General features: G+C 35.6%; 1 protein-coding gene across 2 annotated transcripts; it reads right to left on the reverse strand.

Annotated features, from left to right (window-relative positions):
- Positions 1-1,990: 1,990 nt before the first annotated feature.
- Positions 1,991-17,575, reverse strand: TBPH (TAR DNA-binding protein-43 homolog). Of its 2 annotated transcripts, XM_018522769.1 has the most exons (5): positions 16,946-17,575; positions 13,221-13,390; positions 12,711-12,851; positions 6,430-7,388; positions 4,459-4,525 (listed from the first exon to the last, which is right to left on the reverse strand). In XM_018522769.1, exons 1-4 carry the CDS (start codon positions 17,181-17,183, stop codon positions 6,444-6,446), a joined length of 1,494 nt encoding a protein of 497 aa, XP_018378271.1. In that variant the 5' UTR covers positions 17,184-17,575; the 3' UTR covers positions 4,459-4,525; positions 6,430-6,443. The 2 variants fall into 2 exon arrangements, with proteins under 2 accessions (XP_018378272.1, XP_018378271.1); XM_018522770.1 differs by lacking the exon at positions 6,430-7,388 and having other exon boundaries at positions 1,991-4,525.
- Positions 17,576-18,803: the final 1,228 nt, after the last annotated feature.

Below are 18,803 nucleotides of genomic sequence, written 5' to 3' on the forward strand. Positions count from 1 at the left end.
ATGCATATCTAATGTGTTTCCAACATTATCTAGATGATAACAGAAAAGAGTTGTATTTACAAACATAATTGTCAGACCACGTAGATCTATAATCGCGACGACTCACGCACGAATGTTCGAGCTGATCAACTATTATCCATTGTACAGTCATCCATCAACGATTTTATCTTACCTCTTATGGCTCTTATACAAGTTATTTTATTTTATTCTACTTTTTTTTACTTCTCGTATCGTAAGGAACTACGTTTTCCCTGAAAATATCTTCAGACATTACGGAGATTAAAGCGCGAACATTCGTGCCTCAGTGACAAGCTTGGTACGGTTCCAGTGTCTGTTAAAAGTTGTCTTAAACCACAGCTTTTATGTAGATCGATTTAACAATTTATAGACTTAATAGCGTGGCAGAATGCGCAATCAACCAACTCCACATTGTCTATCTCTCCTGAAATGTGTGTGTTTGTGTGTGTGTATAATTTAGCTTTTTTTACATACACTACGTATATAAACAACCTCTTCTCGATCTACATATATATATCAGATACATACTGGACGACTTTTGCTCATTCTCATCTAATACCGCAGTATTCCCCCGTTTGTCTTATGTATTATATTACTCAGTCATCTCATTTCTTCATCTCGCTCCGCCAAGTACACGCGTTCTCAGTGCTCTAAACAAACGACATTATCACTTTTGCTAGTAATAAAAACTCACGCCTGTAGTTCTTAGACGACCATTAACAAATACATTCAACCGTCATACACACATGTGCTTATCGAGCAATCCAGTTTGACATTCTCAAAGTTAGAGGAGACTTTTCTCATCTATACACGCGTCACGCATATCGACGAGAATTCACGCTAATGAGAGAGAAAGAGTGAGAGAGTATTATCATTAGAATTGTATATTAAGTAGTATCTCGCGTTCAAAAGAAGGAAACTGATGAGAAATCACTGTACGATAAAATAAAAAGCACAACAGTACATACATCTCTTATATAGAAGGATTATATATATTTTTATTCTTTCAATTAATATACTCATAAGAGATAATTAGTGTACTCTCTGAAATAGTCGATCTAAATAATTCTTTTAACGTGGAATACAGTGATATCGCGGTGTCAAATGCGGTCTTTAAGTTTAACTGCGACGCTATTTCGTATGTTAAAGTTATTGACTATAATTGTGAGATGTGAATTGCATCCTTCCTCGTGCTATGACTCTTTCTTTTTCTTTCTTTCTTTCTTTGAAAAATAAATACTCTCGACCAGTAAAGCTATCTTTTTCATTATCGTTCAATCAGGAAACAGTTCGAAAGTCTTTTCATCAAGGATATTTCATTCAAAACTTATGACACATTATACACAGACATATAAGACATCTAAACAGGTTCTCTTCTCGTTTTCTTCAAATCACTCAATTAAAATGGAAAAATCTGATCAAACGATTCAAACGATTTTCTTTCACACACAATCGATCAATAATTTTGACACACCTGCACACTAATGTAAAATTCTCACATAATAAGCTATTTATGTGTTACATTTTAGATATTTGAAACATAAGTTCAAATCGATAATAATATACAATACGGATAGCTACGATCAAGTGTTCTCTAGGTGTGTTGCGAGCTATTCTGACTCATACATACACTCTCTCTCTCAGGCAATCATATCATTCGCAATTTGTACGCTCCTTCTAAAAATCTTAACATTTTGGAAATTTTTTCGCAGATAAAGAATGCTGCAAAATAGAATAAGATGTTGTTTCAACAAAGGTACCACACAAAAAAAATTTCGATTCACTTAATGCCTAAAATGATAAATACTAATTTTCGATTTTAATTCCAATTATTTCTCTACATGAAAATGTATCTTTTTCTTCATAATTCTTACTATCTCAGTTCATTACATTTTACATTTATTCATTTTATTTGTTATTTAATATTTGGAAAGAGATTTCTTCAAAGCAACGCAATGATATTTCACTCGTTTAACGGTGAATATATTATATAGAATTATTAAATATAAAGTTGCTTCCCAAACATTTTGCTAAAGGATGTTATAAGGAAGATAAGAAATGACTGCGGAGCTTTAAGCAAAGTATCCTGATTCGAATGAAACTGTCTATTCCCGCAGCAGCAAAATTCGCAAATCTAGATCTCTCGAATATATCAAGGAAAAATTATGATTCTAAAATAAATAAGAGATCTGTCGTTAAAAAGTAATGCGCAAAATGGAATATTCTAAACAGCTTGAAAACGCGATGGCAAGTTATACATTGTACTACATTATGCTTTTTACAAACAACGTCTAGCAATTCGACACGGCTCTCGATTCGTTATAACAAATTATATAATTGGCTTTGGTCTCACGGGTACCATCTATTACCACATTGCACCCATTAGATCGATCGCTTTAGTTACAAACTAATTTAGTTCTCGTAACTAAGGTGATCAATCTAGTCTCCTTCTACATTAAATTTTTGACGTAGACGAGACAAAATTTAATTATAATTAAATAAAAAAATGTGGTTATATAGAGAAAGCCAGAATATCTCAACAAATGCTATTAAGTAAGTATTTACTAAAGCCCCCTCTATTAAAGAGATTTGTGACGAAGGAAGACTTTAGCTATTTCCGATTTTTCAATAATTTAATAATTGTTCGTTGAGAAAATGTATACTTAAATAGAATGGAAAAACGATGCAGATGCAATTGTATGTAGCTATAATTATTTCCTGTGTGATCGTTTCCAAGCCCTTCATCCAAGTTCACTTGATTATTAAAATATTTATTGTTTCCTTGGACTTTGTCGCGATTTAAAAAGTGTACTGTGACACACATTATCTTCGCTGCAGAGCGACTGGGCGATCTCGGAATCTAAGCAAATGACAAATGAGAATATGCGGAAGGATTTCATGTGTCTGTGTGGCAGTTATTTCTTTTTGAGTAAGACTATTTTGGTACACATTTCACTGGGTTTAATAAATACGGATTTACAATAGGTGTTCTAAACCTGAAATCGTAAAAGATTGACCAATTACAGTTGAATGCGAGGAGAACAACCCACTACGATTTATCCATTTCTTATGGTTTAAGACTTAAAACATCTATTGTAGATCCAGGCTAAATGAAGTAGCTGAAGTCTTCTTGGGACTCAGATCTCATCAGGTATCTTTGTACATGTAAATTACACGTTTACCAATTATTATGCTAAGCAATAAATGTATTCGATCGTACAATCTCATCATTGTACAGCTAAGCTGCTCACACATCAAGTTCATACGTATTGATTTTATTCGTGCCACTATTCATCGGACGCTCACACCAGAGAGTGACGCAAAAATCGCGCACATATATTCGAATGATCGAAGCTATCCGCCTTTCAATTGTTGTAAACCTAAACGAACGGAATTGTGCTAATTTGTCAAACCAATAAGAGAGGGTAAGGTCTCGAAATATTATAATACACGGCGATTAGTGCAAAACATTAGAAAAAACGTCAACGTACTATAGGCTCTAACTCTTTTTCTTTTTCTGAGATCGATGAGCTTTTGGAAACCATCGACCTCATCAGTTACCACCGTTCGTTATGGTTGTTGCATCGGGACCCGTGGATAGAGGATCCGTTTGGTTTTACGAGTAGACCCACGGCCCCGGTTGAATTTACTCGTACTTGAGAAAGGTATTCGACTTCTGGTCGCGCTGACCCGGGTGATTCTGCCAGGCGCCCTGGGACGCGTTCGGGTTATTCGGCCCGGGGCCGCCGGTGCCGGGATTGCCAGTATTGCCATCACCACCGCCTTGGTTCATCCAGCTGAGAAAGCCAGAATTGCCGCTGTTACCAATACTGTTGTTACCGGAGGGCGGCTGGCCCGGTGGGCCCGGCTGGTTCGAATAACCCTGGTCGTTTCCCTGGTTCTGCAGATTACCGATCAGACCCCAGGACGCCTGGTTCAGAGCGGCGGCCACCAATGCCGGATTGACCGGCAACGCAGACAGATTCAGACCACCCATCGCCAGCGGATTCGACATACCGCCTCCACCACCACCACCGTTGTTTTGACCGGTGATACCAAGGGCTTGTAGATTCGGCATGTCGAGATTACCGCGATTCCCCGGATTATTCCAGCCATTCGGGCCCATATTGTTGCCCGAATGGCCCATATAACGGTTACCCTGATAATTGCCCTGGACGTTATTATCGACGGGTCCCGGCGCGCCCCTGCCGCCCCTCATGTTCGAGTTAACTTGATTATTAAAATTTTTATTGTTTCCCTCGGACTTGGGCGCGGCATTCGAGACGTGTACCGAGACACCCTTGATAATATGATCTTCGCCACAGAGCGACTGAGCGACCTCAGGATCTAAGAAAGTGACAAACGAGAATGCGCGGAAGGGTTTCGGGATGAAAACGTCCGTGACTTCGCCAAATTTGGAGAAATATTCTCGTAGATCGTCCGCGGTTAGATCTTCTGTGCAGCGGCCGACGAAAACCTTGCAGGGAACTTGCTGTATCATTCCTTCCTAAAAAAATTTTATATCAAATATGTACGAGGTTTACACGGGTATCCAAGTAAAACTTGCGTACAGTGCACATTACTCACAATACCGGCGGCGGTAGAAATCGCTGCAAGGCGTGTAGCGTTCGTCAAGAGAATGGCAATACGTAACATAGATACATTATGGTTTACATCGAGTGTATCACATGCATATATTACACACAATCAATGTTCCGTAGAGACGCAGTGTGAAACTTCTCGCTTCCGGCTTAGTACTCTAACATTCCGTCGATTGCAATTAATCTGCACTAAACGTCAAGTTTTATATAGAAAATTCTTAAATATTTATATCTGTCGGTTCAAGAAAAGACGCCGGCTGGCTCGATTTATATGTAAATCCACATATGTTATATAATGAACACTTAAGCACTATGACCACTTGAAATCCATGCATCAATCTGTACAATGTCTGTTTCTTTATATTCACAATGTAGAGAATCTCATGCTACATTACACTGTCTTGATTTGAATAAGTACGTATCTGATAAAATGTGAACAGTTATATTTCAGACTAATTATTTCTACCATTAGACAACATATCTGTTATATTTAACAAACACCATGAATTAATGGGAATATATATATATATATATATAAATACTTTTTCTTTGATGTTAACTTAATCGATTATTTACTTTTAAGATCTAAATTATCTCTTTATTGTGCGTACAGTGTTCTCGAGAAATATTTTCAATAAAAGCCTCATAATTTTGAAGAAGAAATATGATGTAACAATTTTTTTTATTAAATGCTTTGATATATTTTTAAATGTATCATATGATTTTTTTTACATATAATACCACTTCAGAAATAAATTTTATTTTTTCTATACCTAACACCCCATTTCTTTAATCAGTTTCTATATATAAAAACTATTTATAATTACAAAAACATTTCATATTTCATATTGATCTTGTATTTTATTCAAATCTTGATATAAAATATGAAACATTTTATTAATTTTTCAATTTAATATACAGAATAATGAGATGAATTAATTGGTGTAAAAAAATACTATCTTCTAAAATTATTACAATTATTTTCTAAAAGAATTTATATAATCTGTACAATATGCTAGTACATATATACCCTTGTCTTAAATAAATGTTTAAACTTCGATTTTTAAAATACACAATACAGATAATTTAGATCATAAAATTAAATGCATGTATGCTTGACATATGCTTGAACAAAATACAATAATGTATATAGTATATATGTATTAAAAATTTATATAATTTTTCAAAAATTATACCACGCATCCTTTTAATTATTTTCGGTATTTCTAAAATAATTCGTCATCAACTTCTATAATATATTTTATAACAATAATGTAAATTAATAAAATTCAAAATAACACGAGAGAAAATAAAATCAGCAAAATACTGATCATCAGAGATTTCGTCTCTTGTCTCTCTATATAAAAAATATTAACTGCCTTTTGTGTGTGACATGAACGCAGCGGTAAAAAAGTGTTTGATAAGTGAAATGTTAAACATTAATAAGCATTCAATTAAAATAACCAATATTTTACGTGCATTTATATAAAATTATATAAAATAAATATTTCTGATTTTAATAAACCGCGCATCCACATACTGAATACTTTCCAACATTCATTCACACAAATTTTCAACGCATTTTATGTACGAATTTGTATCCATATCAAAGAAATCCGCCAAAATAACACGTTGCGAACAATACATAACAATAATATCAACATTCGTAGTGCTTGTAGATGCGTGGTATAATATGCGCTTGTAGATGCGTGGAATGTGCACTGAATCTTGGGAGAAAAGATCATCGTCGTCACGAGTCGACACATATACAGTCTACTATTCCCATTAAAACATGATTGATTGTAATTACGATAATTTTCCTCTTCAGTATCTTGACGTATCCGCGACGTGATGATCCCTCGATGGCCGGTGCTTGTAATAGCGATCATAATAGTTCTCCTTCGTCAGGTATCTCGATGGATCAGCGTATCTACCGTCGACTAGGTCGCGGCCGTCTGACGTGGCGGCATAGCGGCTGTCGACCTCGCGGTTGTCAATCCCATACCTGCCATCCACTGGTTCCCTACCATCGACGTACCGTCTGTCCATTTCACGACTGTCTACGTATCGACAATCCGCCTCGCGGCTAGGATCGACTGGCAGATGCCGGCTGTCTGGGTGTCTCCCGTCTGAATAACGCACTTCGTACCTACAGTCAACTGCAGCGACGGCATAACGGCCGTCAGCCTGGTCATAGTAGCACCTTTGGTCGTACCCGTAATTGCTATACCTGCCCTTGTCGTACTGCTCCGGACAATTGTCGGCTGGATAGACGGCACGTCCCTCGCTGTAGTACCGCGATCCATATTCCGCATCGGAGGGATATGGGGGATTAGTAGGCGCCGCGGCGACGTTTGCATGCGGTGGCGGCATGTAGCCACGAGAATCATAGGCGGCGGGGTCCTCGTAGCCGGCGTAGGTTGGCTTCTCGTTGTAGGAGTTGTAGGCGGCCTGCTGTTGACCGCCACCGCCACCACCGCCACCGCCGCCGCTACCGCCTTCATACTTGTACTTGTTATCGTCGTAAGGATAATTCGGGGGATACGACGGGTAGTGAGTGGTTTTGTAATCATACTCCGAGTCGTATCTCGGGGGTGGCGCGCTCGGGGGTGGAGCAGTGGCCTCGGATGACGAGTTTACGTTGGCTACGTACGGCTTCGACGCCGGCACTCGGCGACTACTCGGTGTGTGCACCGGTATAGGTCGGTAGCACTCGTTACCGTGCTTACCCGTATCATACTGACGTGCCATCATTAATCCATCAATATTCTGCAACCAGATTACACCAGCCCTCGACAATCACATACAGACTTGATCGTAATGCTGAAGCATACATACGCATTCGCTCCGCTCAACGCTCCGTAACAACGCGGCACACATCTCAAATTATTTACCGTAAAATGAGGTAATTTGGCCTAGTCGAGATAACTTTGACCCAAATAAAAAAAAATGTCTAGACAGCACGAATGTCTGATCAACATATAAGACGTCTCAAAACATAAAGATGTTTAAGATGTCTTATGGTAGTAGATTATATGGCAGTATTCATAGTCGATTCTTATAGGCTTCCTACAATAAGCTGTTAATAGATCAGAAGTCAAGAGCGAATTGTAAGCGAGCCAGCAGTGTGTTATAAGGCAACAATAAGTGATAATCAATGACTGCGTGGAGATGACCAAATTCCATTTCTTACAATTTAAAATTTAGATTACGTTATGACTAGCCAATCATATATTATTTGTTCTGAGAACTACATTCCTTTTGATTGGTTAAACTATTATAACGTAACGATCTAATACGATTTATTTTAGATATAAGTTCCCTAAGATTGATAACTTATAATTCTGACTTACTTCTAGTATGATATGAGCGATGACTAACGGCTTATTGTAGAAAGCCATTTAGAAATTGATCATTCATAGTTGATTCTTATATTTAAGACTGTCTTAAGTACAGTCTTAAGATGTCATGAACCAATCAAAGACACGCATTTTAAAACATTACTTCAGTCTTAAAATAAAAACAGACTATGAATATCGGGCTTATAATCGAGTTTTTTCACATTCGACTGATCAATTTCTTATGATTTAAGACTTGGGCTTAAGTAACGGTTTATTGTAGAATGTTAGACCGTTATATTTATTAAGACCGATTATATAAGTACAGTTTTATTATATTGTATTATTATATTATCATAAACAAGACAGTCACATGTAAGCATCTTAAGATATTAACGTATTATATTAACATATTAGCTTAAAATAGTCTTGAAATAAGAACCAACCATAACTACCGGTCTATGTTTTGGTTTTGACATATGCTATTTGGGCATTATCAAAATTTGGATCAAAGTTATCTCGATTTTGAGTAAAAATTATTCCATTTTACAGTATTCGAATACTGTGTTGATACCCCGCCGGTGGAACACGCGAACGTAAACGATTTCGCAGCGCAGAATCTATTCCGCGAAACATAACACGACATCATGAGCTATTACACCATTCATTCGCGAGTTTTTTCATTCATGATTACGCATTCTTCCTAGAATCGCCTCGCCAAGATCTTTTCCACGTGACCTCACACGTTCTGGAGAGACTTTAAAGCGTTATTCGTATCGTAACGACGCATCGCGGATCTCGCAAAATTGGTCAGAAGCATCGTTCCCGTATCACGGTAGCTCGCGCGAAGAGATTCTCGGGTCTAAGAAATTGGTTCACGGCTGATGTCCATTTCTACCAATGTAGATTAACTTTAATCTCGGTTTAACTTGCTTTTTATCTTCTTCTAGTTCTAAAAATCAAAAAGAGTAAATTAAACTGAGATTAAAATTAAATTATATTGGTAGAAATAGACATGAGACATACTCCACATACGCGATTGCGAGGTCCTGCATTTACATACTTCAACACACAAAGTCATACCCGTTACAATATTTGATATATCCAGGAAGATACGCGCGCTCAAAAACGTGAAAATATCGATCTTTTCCTTCAATTACGCTCTCTCAATGCGCGACACATTCCTCATAATATTCTCATTCACGCGTACTCGAGATGTTAACGCAATTTAGCGATTATTTTAATTTTTATCAGCGTAAAGATATTTCGAGATAGGTAGTATGAGGATTCTTTTTCTTATTTGAGGTGATCGAGGCTTGCGAAAGCTTCGATCACTTTTAAGAAATCTTGAGAAAGATAACACACGACACGTTAAGGTTTGTTAAGTTGGATACGTTTTTATCGAATCATTTCTCTCTCCATTGCAATGCCTCTGACACAGGACTATTAATCACTCTCTTAAAGAGATCTCATACCGTTTTAGAGACACAAACATACTATATTATTTACATGTTCACGCAAGCATACCGTTAACGTCGCTCTCTCCACGGCTCACGCACCACTCGTATAAACATACATTCGTACATACAGACATTTTGCATTCTTTCTGTATAATTCCACCACTTATAGCCGTTCGCACATTCACCTATTTATACCACATAGCGAAATACGTCTCATATACATAAAAATAACATATTCAAAGAATATGAGAAAATATTCGCTTAAAGCATTATATGATAAAATGGAAATAGACAGAAAGATAAGATATTATCCATATCCACAGTTGTAAGCTCTTATCAATTTTAGCCGATTGTCTCTCACCCGACATTTCATTTTTTACTTGAAATATTACACGTGTGTTCATATCTGTACATATCTTAGAATATAAAAATACATAAAGATTTTTACAGCAATCGAAATGAAAAAAAATTTGCCTTATACTGGGTGTCTGAGACCACCCGTACACCTTTTATCACGGAAACAGAGCCAGGGTTGCCACAGAAAATAAATTAAAAAGTTCCATGACTTTTCTAGGTTTTCCAGATAAAAATGGGAAATTTCCATGACCAATATAAAATATATAAAAATTTCAACATGATAAAATATTTAAAAAATTTTTACATTTAGAATCAGGTATTGCAAGAAAGCTAGCTTATATTATTAAAAACGCAAAAGAAGCTTAGTAGCATAATAAAATTTTAGAGGCAAACTCAAGCCAATAAAAAATAAGAAATTAGTATTGGAAAAAAAGAATGTAGTTATGATGAAAAAGAGCGATTAAATAAAATTACTGAATAAAATATTAATTTTAATTATTTTTGAAAAATCGTTTAAAGTGCAGTTTTGAACGCATTTAACTATAAACGTTAGATATAATATTTAAAAAATTATTTAGAATAGAAGCGGAAAGTTAACGGAATTGTGGAGATTATTGTTTTACAAGATATTTTGTATTTTTTTGTCAAAACGTTGAAATTTTCAAGTCTTATAACTCAGAAAGTTCTTAATAAAAAAAATAATTGATTATAGTGTTTTGGAAAGCTCTCGAGATAAGCTACAAGTGCAATGAAAAATAGAGTGTATCATTTAGAAAAATCAACGTGACCTTCATATGACTTTCAAACGACTGTTCAAGGTCAAACCAATGACACCATCTTATGTATACTTTGAAACCATACAACTTTTGTCTGAAACATTTTTTCTAAAATGCTGTTTCCGAAATAAAAGGGTGTACGGGTGTCAGACACCCGATATATTAGAAAGTTAGATATTACTTTCTATTCTATCTCAAGTGTTTTTTAATTAAAAAAATTTTTCTCTTTAACAAGGCAACCACACGAAATGATAAATTCTGATTTTAATGAAACTTTGTATACATAGATTATATAAAAAGATAAATTTAGAAAATGTCTGTTGCGGCGGAAGAATGGTTTGAAGAGGTGAAATCACCTCTTATGTGATAAAGCGGTTTTCAGTTTTTTCCGTTATATCTCGAAAACTATTCGAAATATCAAAAAATGTTTTATATAAAAGCTTTACAATAAAATTACCTCTATTTATTTACGTCAATAATATTTTTAATAAACCATTTTTTTAATTAAAAAAGAATTTTTTTATTTTTAAAAAATATTATTGACGTGGCTGATCAAAGGCAATTTTATTGTAAAAATTTTGTATAAAACATTTTTTGATATGTCGAATAGCTTTTAAGAACAACGAAAAAAGCTAAAACTCGCGTTACTTATAAGGAAGTGATTTTATTCTTCGAACTGTTTTTCCGCCGCACAACAAATATTTTCTAAATTTATCTTTTCATGTAACCTATATGTATACAAAGTTTCATTAATATCAGAATGTAACACTTCGTGTGGTTCTCTTGTAATATTAAAGCTCCCCTGAGTAGTTGCGGCGGCCATGTTGGAATCGTGACGTCAGAAGCGAGGAATGACACGTAAATTTATGCTACAAGCCATTTATAAATAAAGACAATTTGGATAAATCTAAATAATGAGATTGCTTTAAAATACCTCTAAAAATGTGCAAAAATAGTCTTTTTCTCCCTTAATAGTCAGTAAATGGTCGTAAAAGGCAGGTAAAGTGAGCCTAATTTCGGGCAGAAACACACGGTTTGAACAACTGTTGAAATGAATGAAATATACGCTTTTACGTATAAAGCTTAAGGATAACTATAGTTTCTGCCCATTTTTAGTACTTTCGTAACTATAAGTTCAGCCATTTATCGTGGCGAGGCGCTGTAACACACACAAGCACGAGCTCATGTACATGTGCTCGTTTTCAGCGCACCGAGAGCACATGTACATGGGCTCGTGCTTGTGTGTGTGTGGCTACCGATTTTGCCACATTTCGCTAGGCCGCCGACTGCTTTTGAATCGCATGCTGACTACTCAGGAGCCTTAACATGGAAGAAACAATTTTAAAAACAAGTTAGCATTTATCAGTCAACAAAATAAAGATAAAATTAATGCAGTTTGCATGTTTATATGTCCAATTACAAAATATAGGCAACGGGAAAATCAATTAATGAAAATAATAATAATGAAATTAATAAAAATAAAATAAAATAATAATAAATAAAATCGATATATAATAATCATACACTTAATTAGATCAAATTTGATTTATAAGATAAAGAAGAGATAATCTTGCTAAAGCTATAAAATGTGATATTATAGTAACTTAATTATAAATTTTGCTATATAACTTTTTTTTCGAAAATATGTACAGATTGAAGGCAAGTGTACTTAAAAGAGAGAGAATATATCATTTCAGAAACAATATAAAGCGTCTATTTAATAACACACAATATATATAAATAAATCTGAATTCTTGTATCATTTAATATTTGTATACTGTTATTTTTAAATTATTTTGAAACATTAAACGTAATATATGATCAATAATTGATTATTAACATTAATGCTGTGTCGTATCTTTTATTATTCAATGATATAAAGTAATGTCTTCAATAACAGAATATGTGAATTTTATTAATAGATAACTCAATAAAGATGTTAGAAAAGTGTACACTGCAATATTTTGCAATTTCTGGCAAAAATATGAAATTTTCTTTAGATATTTCCTATTGCTTTTGAAATGATTTAGTCACTCCTAAGTGTCTTAAATGTGCATTACCGATTTAACGCCTTTAAGATTTCCTTATACATTCAAGAAAGCGATAAAAAAGTAGCAGAAAGAATCATAGGATTTGCAAGTATATGAGTTATGTTCTTACCTTACTGTTAGGAACCTTGACATCGCACCATCTGCCATCTATCATATGACGTTGAGCAAGGCATCTCAATTGCGATTCATAACTTCCAAATCGAATAAAGCCAAATCCTTTGCTTTGACCGGATTTTGCATCTTTTTTTACCTACGGCAAAAGTGATCTTTCATAGTCAGAATGTACAACATTTTACTTATATGAATAAAATATTCTGCATTTTATTATTTGTACTTATCAGAAGTACATTACCAGTATATAACACATATAAACGTTTATCTAATTAAGTTTATTTATTACTGTTCATTACTACTATTATTATTTATTAATTTATTCCAATTTAGTTATTATCATTGTTTTAAAAATATATTTCTATTGTACTTAAAGAGTTATAATAATATAACTCTCTTATTTATCTAATGGATTAGTAGACTTAAAAACATTATTAGTGTAAATGCAAGATTTCTTCGTGTTAGTTTCCATGTCTAAGCGCAAACTTCAGTAAACGCGGAGACTTACCTGTGCCATCAAAACTTCACCAAACGTTTCGAAATATTCGCGCAAATTCTGTTCGGTTGTTTTCCATGGTAAACCAAGTACAATCAAGTCAGTACAACGCAACTTCGTTTCCATTCTTTTAGTCTTAGCTGTGGAATTTTCCAAATTGTCATCAGATTTACGTTTGTTCTCTGAAAAGACACAATAGACGTTCACGTCTAACCGACTCGTAAATTATAGAGAAAAAAGTAAAAAAAGATGAAGAAAGAAAAAAAAGAAAAGTAACTTAAAGATCTTCGAGTTACACATTAATTCTAATATTCGTCAACAACGAAGCTAATTTCAGCAGCTGATTGCAGTACTCTTATGGACCATGAGAACATTATTCCATTTAGCTGACATTCATTATAAAGTAGACAAATTAAAGAAGGTTTATTAAAGAAGACATACATATAGAAGTATCTCTAAAATGATCCAGCGTCCCATTAAACATGATGAATATGATTAAAGAAATAATTGATTTAAATAGGATTTCAGGAGAACTTGGGCCAAACTCTGACTAACTTTATTGGCGTCTATAAGTTAATCGGCAGATTTCGAATTGCAATTCATTCTCCTCAATAATCTTTGATCTTTTCTTCCATGCTTTAAAAGAGACTCTGAATAATTCTATCCGTATTAAACACAATGATTTTTTTTAAGTTGAACTTCTTACACAGTTCATCTTTCTTTCTTTTCTCTCCACATTAGAGAAAAAAAAGATAAACCGTATAGAAATCCAGTTAAAAAGAACAGGTCTAATACTACAAGATTGTATCTGAATTAAGTGATAAGTTGAATAAAGAAGCTATACGTTTCGCGTTATTTTCATATTTAGATTAATTGACTGCGTTTAGCAAATAAAACTGCTCAGTGATTTTTTAATATAATTGGTTTTTGCACAGATCCAGCGAAGAACTAAAGGCAAGAACCAATATTGAGAAATCACTGAGTGCTTACTAATAAATTAATTTCTGCTGAACACAACCATTGGCAGAATGTCAACGTTTTATGAATAGTGCAGTTCACTTCATCAGGGAGAGGAATAGCCCGAGATTAATACCCATGTGACGTATGACAAAGCTTTTCATCAAACCTATTAATTAGTTGCAGGTTCTCATATCTTTCTGATCTGAATACAGTCAATCTTAAAAAGTTTATCGTTATAACACCAATTATAAGATATAAATTATCAGGCTAATTATGTATCAGGCTGCTACTCACCCTGATTAAGTAAACTGCAATGTTCACGAAACGTTGGCAATCTAAAGCTATGTATATACTTAGCGAACGAATATCGGATAGCGAACGTAAAAGTTTGGTCGAAATCCATAGTCCGTTCTTAATCTCAAGACAATTTCAAGTAATGTCTTAAGATGCTAATACGGCTCTGTAGCCGTATTCATAGTCGAGTCTTATTTCAAGACCATCTTAAGTACGGTCTTAAGAAGTCACAAACCAATCAGAGGCTGGTATTCATAGTCACATCTTATATTTAAGACTGTCTTAAGTACAGTCTTAATATGTCATGAGAGAATCAATCAGAGGGCCGCATTAACGACTTAAGACATTACTTAAGAGGGTCTTAAAATAAGAACCGACTGTAAATACCGGCCAAAGGGGCGCATTAGTGTCTTAAGACATTACTTAAGACAGTCTTGAAATAAGAACCGACTGTGAATATCGGCCTCTGATTGGTTCATGACATCTCAAGCATTAGCTTAAGATCATCTTGAATCTTGAGCAACATCTATGGATTCAACCCTTTGTATTGTTATTTGTTATATAAAAGTCGTAAAAGTTTAATTGTTTATGTGCAACAAACATCGAATCTGATTGAATGCTAGTATTCGGTGCAAGAAAAAGAATAAACTCTGCTCACAGATACAAACACGAATGTTCGAACATTCGCGTTCGATGTTCGTTGGCTGGATATATACGCAGCTTAACAATGGATCTATATAGACACGGAGATAATCTGCATAGTTTATAGAAAGTACCTGTGAAAGCCTCAAAACTATAAGTTAAATAAAGGAAATTTGCACATATTATACACAGAAAAATATTCTACTGCATACATTACTAAAAAAAAAATTTTGCTAAAATAATTCAATTTATGATTACTCAATTTATTTTCGTTCTTTTAAGTAACGTTCTTAAACAAAAATATTTTCTTGAGATATATAGGTATATATATATATATATATAAAATATTTATTCTTAAAACATATTACTGGCCTAGTTTACACCCAACGACCTGACTTATACCCTGACCTTTACCCCACCTAAGACAGGTCTCGAACAGAGCGTTTACCCCAATATATACCTATAATATAAAATCCACTTCTACGTACACAGCTTATTGCACATTACAAAACATGAAATAGAGTCTATTAGTTTCTTAGTACACTTTACACCTTTAGGTCGTCTGCCTGTGTTTACATTTTAAATTTACGTTAAAGCTAGGTAGGTGCAGCCTAAAGGTCTGTTTTTTATTGCTGCACTCTGAACCAGTGCAATAAGTTAAAGTGAAACAAACGTATATTTGTTTCACTTCAACTTATTACACTGTGTGTACTAGTTCAGAAAGTGCGGCAATAAAAAACAGACCTTAAGAGAGGTCAGGGATCTTGAAAAAAATCCCTCACCTAAGCGAGATTATAACTGTTTACACCGTCGCGACCTGTCATGTTTAGGTTAGATTTAGAGTATAGGTGGCGGCCTAAACGTAGGGTGTAAACTAGGCCATTATAAATTTTAGAAAAACTCGAAACACAAGAATTTATTTTCATTAAAAAAATATTATAGTTTATCGAAGAAGCGACTTTATATAATAATAAATATAAGTACGTCGAATTTGTTTTAATTTAATAATCTTAAAGTTGAAACTTACTAGGATTTAGAATATATTTTGATTAAATTTGATACTTGTGACAACCTTATAATAGATTTGCAAATATATAAATTTTTTAAATATTTGAAACAAGTAATTATTATTTGTGTACAGTATGCATTTTTCTGTGTGTAAGCAAGATCTGCTTTGACGCCAATTCCTACTTTACTATATATAGAAAAAAAAAATTTTTTAATAAATCTCTCTCTCATTTGTTTGAAAAGTGTCAAATATTTATTAATATATAAAGATATTTATTTGATACAAAAATTATATTTGATTTAATTAATTTATTGTAAGTAAACGTTTAGTTGACACTATTCAAATAAATACTTATTAAAATTTAGAATATTTGTTTCTTATATCTATATAGATTAATTTTAATCTTGCTTCAACTTACTCTCCATCTTTTTCCAATTCTTAAAATTAATAAAAGACGAAGAGTTAGTTGAACCGAGATTAAAGTTATTTACATTTGCAGAAATGGACATTAGTGTTATAATCATTTAAATAAAGGAATTTGACCAAAATTGTTCCTATCGACCAACTGCTCCAGGAGTCACCACAGCGGATACGGTCCAGGAAGAGTCTTAAGAGATTCGTGTACAGTATCCTGACTGTCTCCCGTCTGTGGCTGCGAAAGCATCATCGCCGTGGTCCACTGATCCCATGAATCCTACAACGGTTGGCTTCGAGTCGCCTCGACGTCGACGCCACGAGCACAGCGCCGCCGCGTTATAAATACCGCGATGATGGGGGGCGGGAGGGGGAGGGGAGGGAGGTACGCGCGTGTATGTACGCGTAATTTTTGTACCTTTAGGGAATACGCAGAAGTAGATCGCCTTGCCCCAGCCATTCTCGGGCGGATGCAGACGGCCGTCAACCAGTCGGACGCCGCGCATCGTACGGGACTCCGGGTTGCGGTATTTGAGGCCGCAAGTGCCGGGAAACTGGGCGGACAGGGTGGTGAGCAGGAGCGTGGTATCATCCTCGGTCGGCAACTCGATCGGCTCCTCACCCTCGTCCTCGGCGACCTGGATGTAGGACGACATCGTGTGGCTTCTGTTCGTCACAAAGCTGATCCCTTTATCAATCGAACGGCGATACTGCTGTTTTCCCCGCTGATCACCCTCGCTCTATTGCTCACTCACTCACTCGCTCTCGCGCTCTCTCTCTCTCTCTCTTTCGCTCGTTCTCTTGCTCTCACTCTTTCTTCCTCGCTTCTTCCGATTACTCCGCACCCGGTTCGTTTTTCCTAGTTTTGTCCGCTTATGTTCGCGTATCACTCGAAAAGGCGGAGGACGCGGAGAATCTTGTAAAACTCGTTTACGCTTAACAACACAACAAACACACACGCGCCACGATCGCTCGCACCCAGTCACGCAACACCGCACCTCTTTCTCTCCGTTCTTCTCGATTCTCTTTGACGACACAGCGGTCGCCGCTGGCGCCACCGGAAGTTAAGCACGGCCGCGCCACAACGTCTGGAAAATTCCACTTTGGCGAGTCCGATACGATGACTCGAATTTCCAGCGAAAAACGCACGAGACGTTGTATTTTCTAATCATGCGCTCGAAAGATAAAGAATTCGTAATGACTCATCTGTCGCACGCGACGAAATCGTCGGGCATGCGGTATGAGATCTAGATGGTTGCCGCGGATGAGCGTTGCGACGCGGTCGACGCGTAGGAATACCATCGAACACGCCGGGCGCCGCGCACAATGGCGGGCAGACCGACCGCGCGCCATCGATTTTCTGACGAATGCGACGTGCCGCTTTCCCGGCTGTATAGCGAGAAAGCCACCCGGCAGTGGCCGGCTCGCCGACAAAATGATGAACAATTAAATTTTTCTCGTTATCTGAATTACAGCAATGAATTAATTATTAACGATGAAGGGCCGAAGCAGTAATTCTGTGCCAGATTTTATGAAATGTGTTTTGCGAGATATCAACTTGAATTCTTTTTCTTTTAACTTATTGTTATTAATGTAAGGAAAATACAAAAAATTGATATTGTTGATCTGACTTATTGTACGTGGATGCGATTTGGAAAATATTAAATCAGTGGCGCACGATGTATTTTTTCTGCTGGATTGTTTTAGTAAATTACTAAAATTACACTTCATGCAGAACGAAGAATTTCTAATAATTTACTAAAATGCAAACAATCCGGTACGAAAATTTGCATTATGTGCCGCAGACTTTATTGTCGACTACAAAGTTTGTAAATTTCTATGGTATCGACTGTAAGGCTTGTAAATTTCTGTAGTACCTACACAATGGGTGCATTCAGTACAACAACCGCTCACTGAGCGCTCAGTGAGCATTTGCATTTGATTGGCACATTCCATTAGATCTAAAAATATATACCAATTAAATATAAGAGCTCACTGAGCGTTTAGTGAGTGATTGTAGTAAGTCCGGATCTACAATAGGTGTTTTAAGCGTTAAGCCGTAAGAAATTGACCAATGGCAGACAAATTCGGGGAGAATAATCGATTATGATTCGTCCATTTCTTATGGCTTAAGGGGATGCTGGAGTGACGGTCGAAGTCAATCAAAGTCGATAGTACAAACTTTTTTACATTCCAAATTCGATAATAGTGACATCTTTCATTCATTTCTTATACTTATCTATATCGTTGTGTCTCGCTCAAACGCATTCATCTGT

Source organism: Trachymyrmex cornetzi, unplaced genomic scaffold (assembly GCF_001594075.2).
Source record: "Trachymyrmex cornetzi isolate Tcor2-1 unplaced genomic scaffold, Tcor1.1 scaffold138, whole genome shotgun sequence".
Lineage (NCBI taxonomy): Eukaryota > Metazoa > Arthropoda > Insecta > Hymenoptera > Formicidae > Trachymyrmex > Trachymyrmex cornetzi.

Coding starts and splice junctions, on each gene's coding strand:
- TBPH (XM_018522769.1), bottom strand. CDS start 17,183: ATGTCGTCCTACATCCAGGTCGCCGAGGACGAGGGTGAGGAGCCGATC. Junction 13,391..16,945: donor CTTCTGCGTATTCCCTAAAG/GTACAAAAATTA, acceptor GTGTCTTTTCAG/AGAACAAACGTAAATCTGAT. Junction 12,852..13,220: donor GTGAAGTTTTGATGGCACAG/GTAAGTCTCCGC, acceptor CTTTTGCCGTAG/GTAAAAAAAGATGCAAAATC.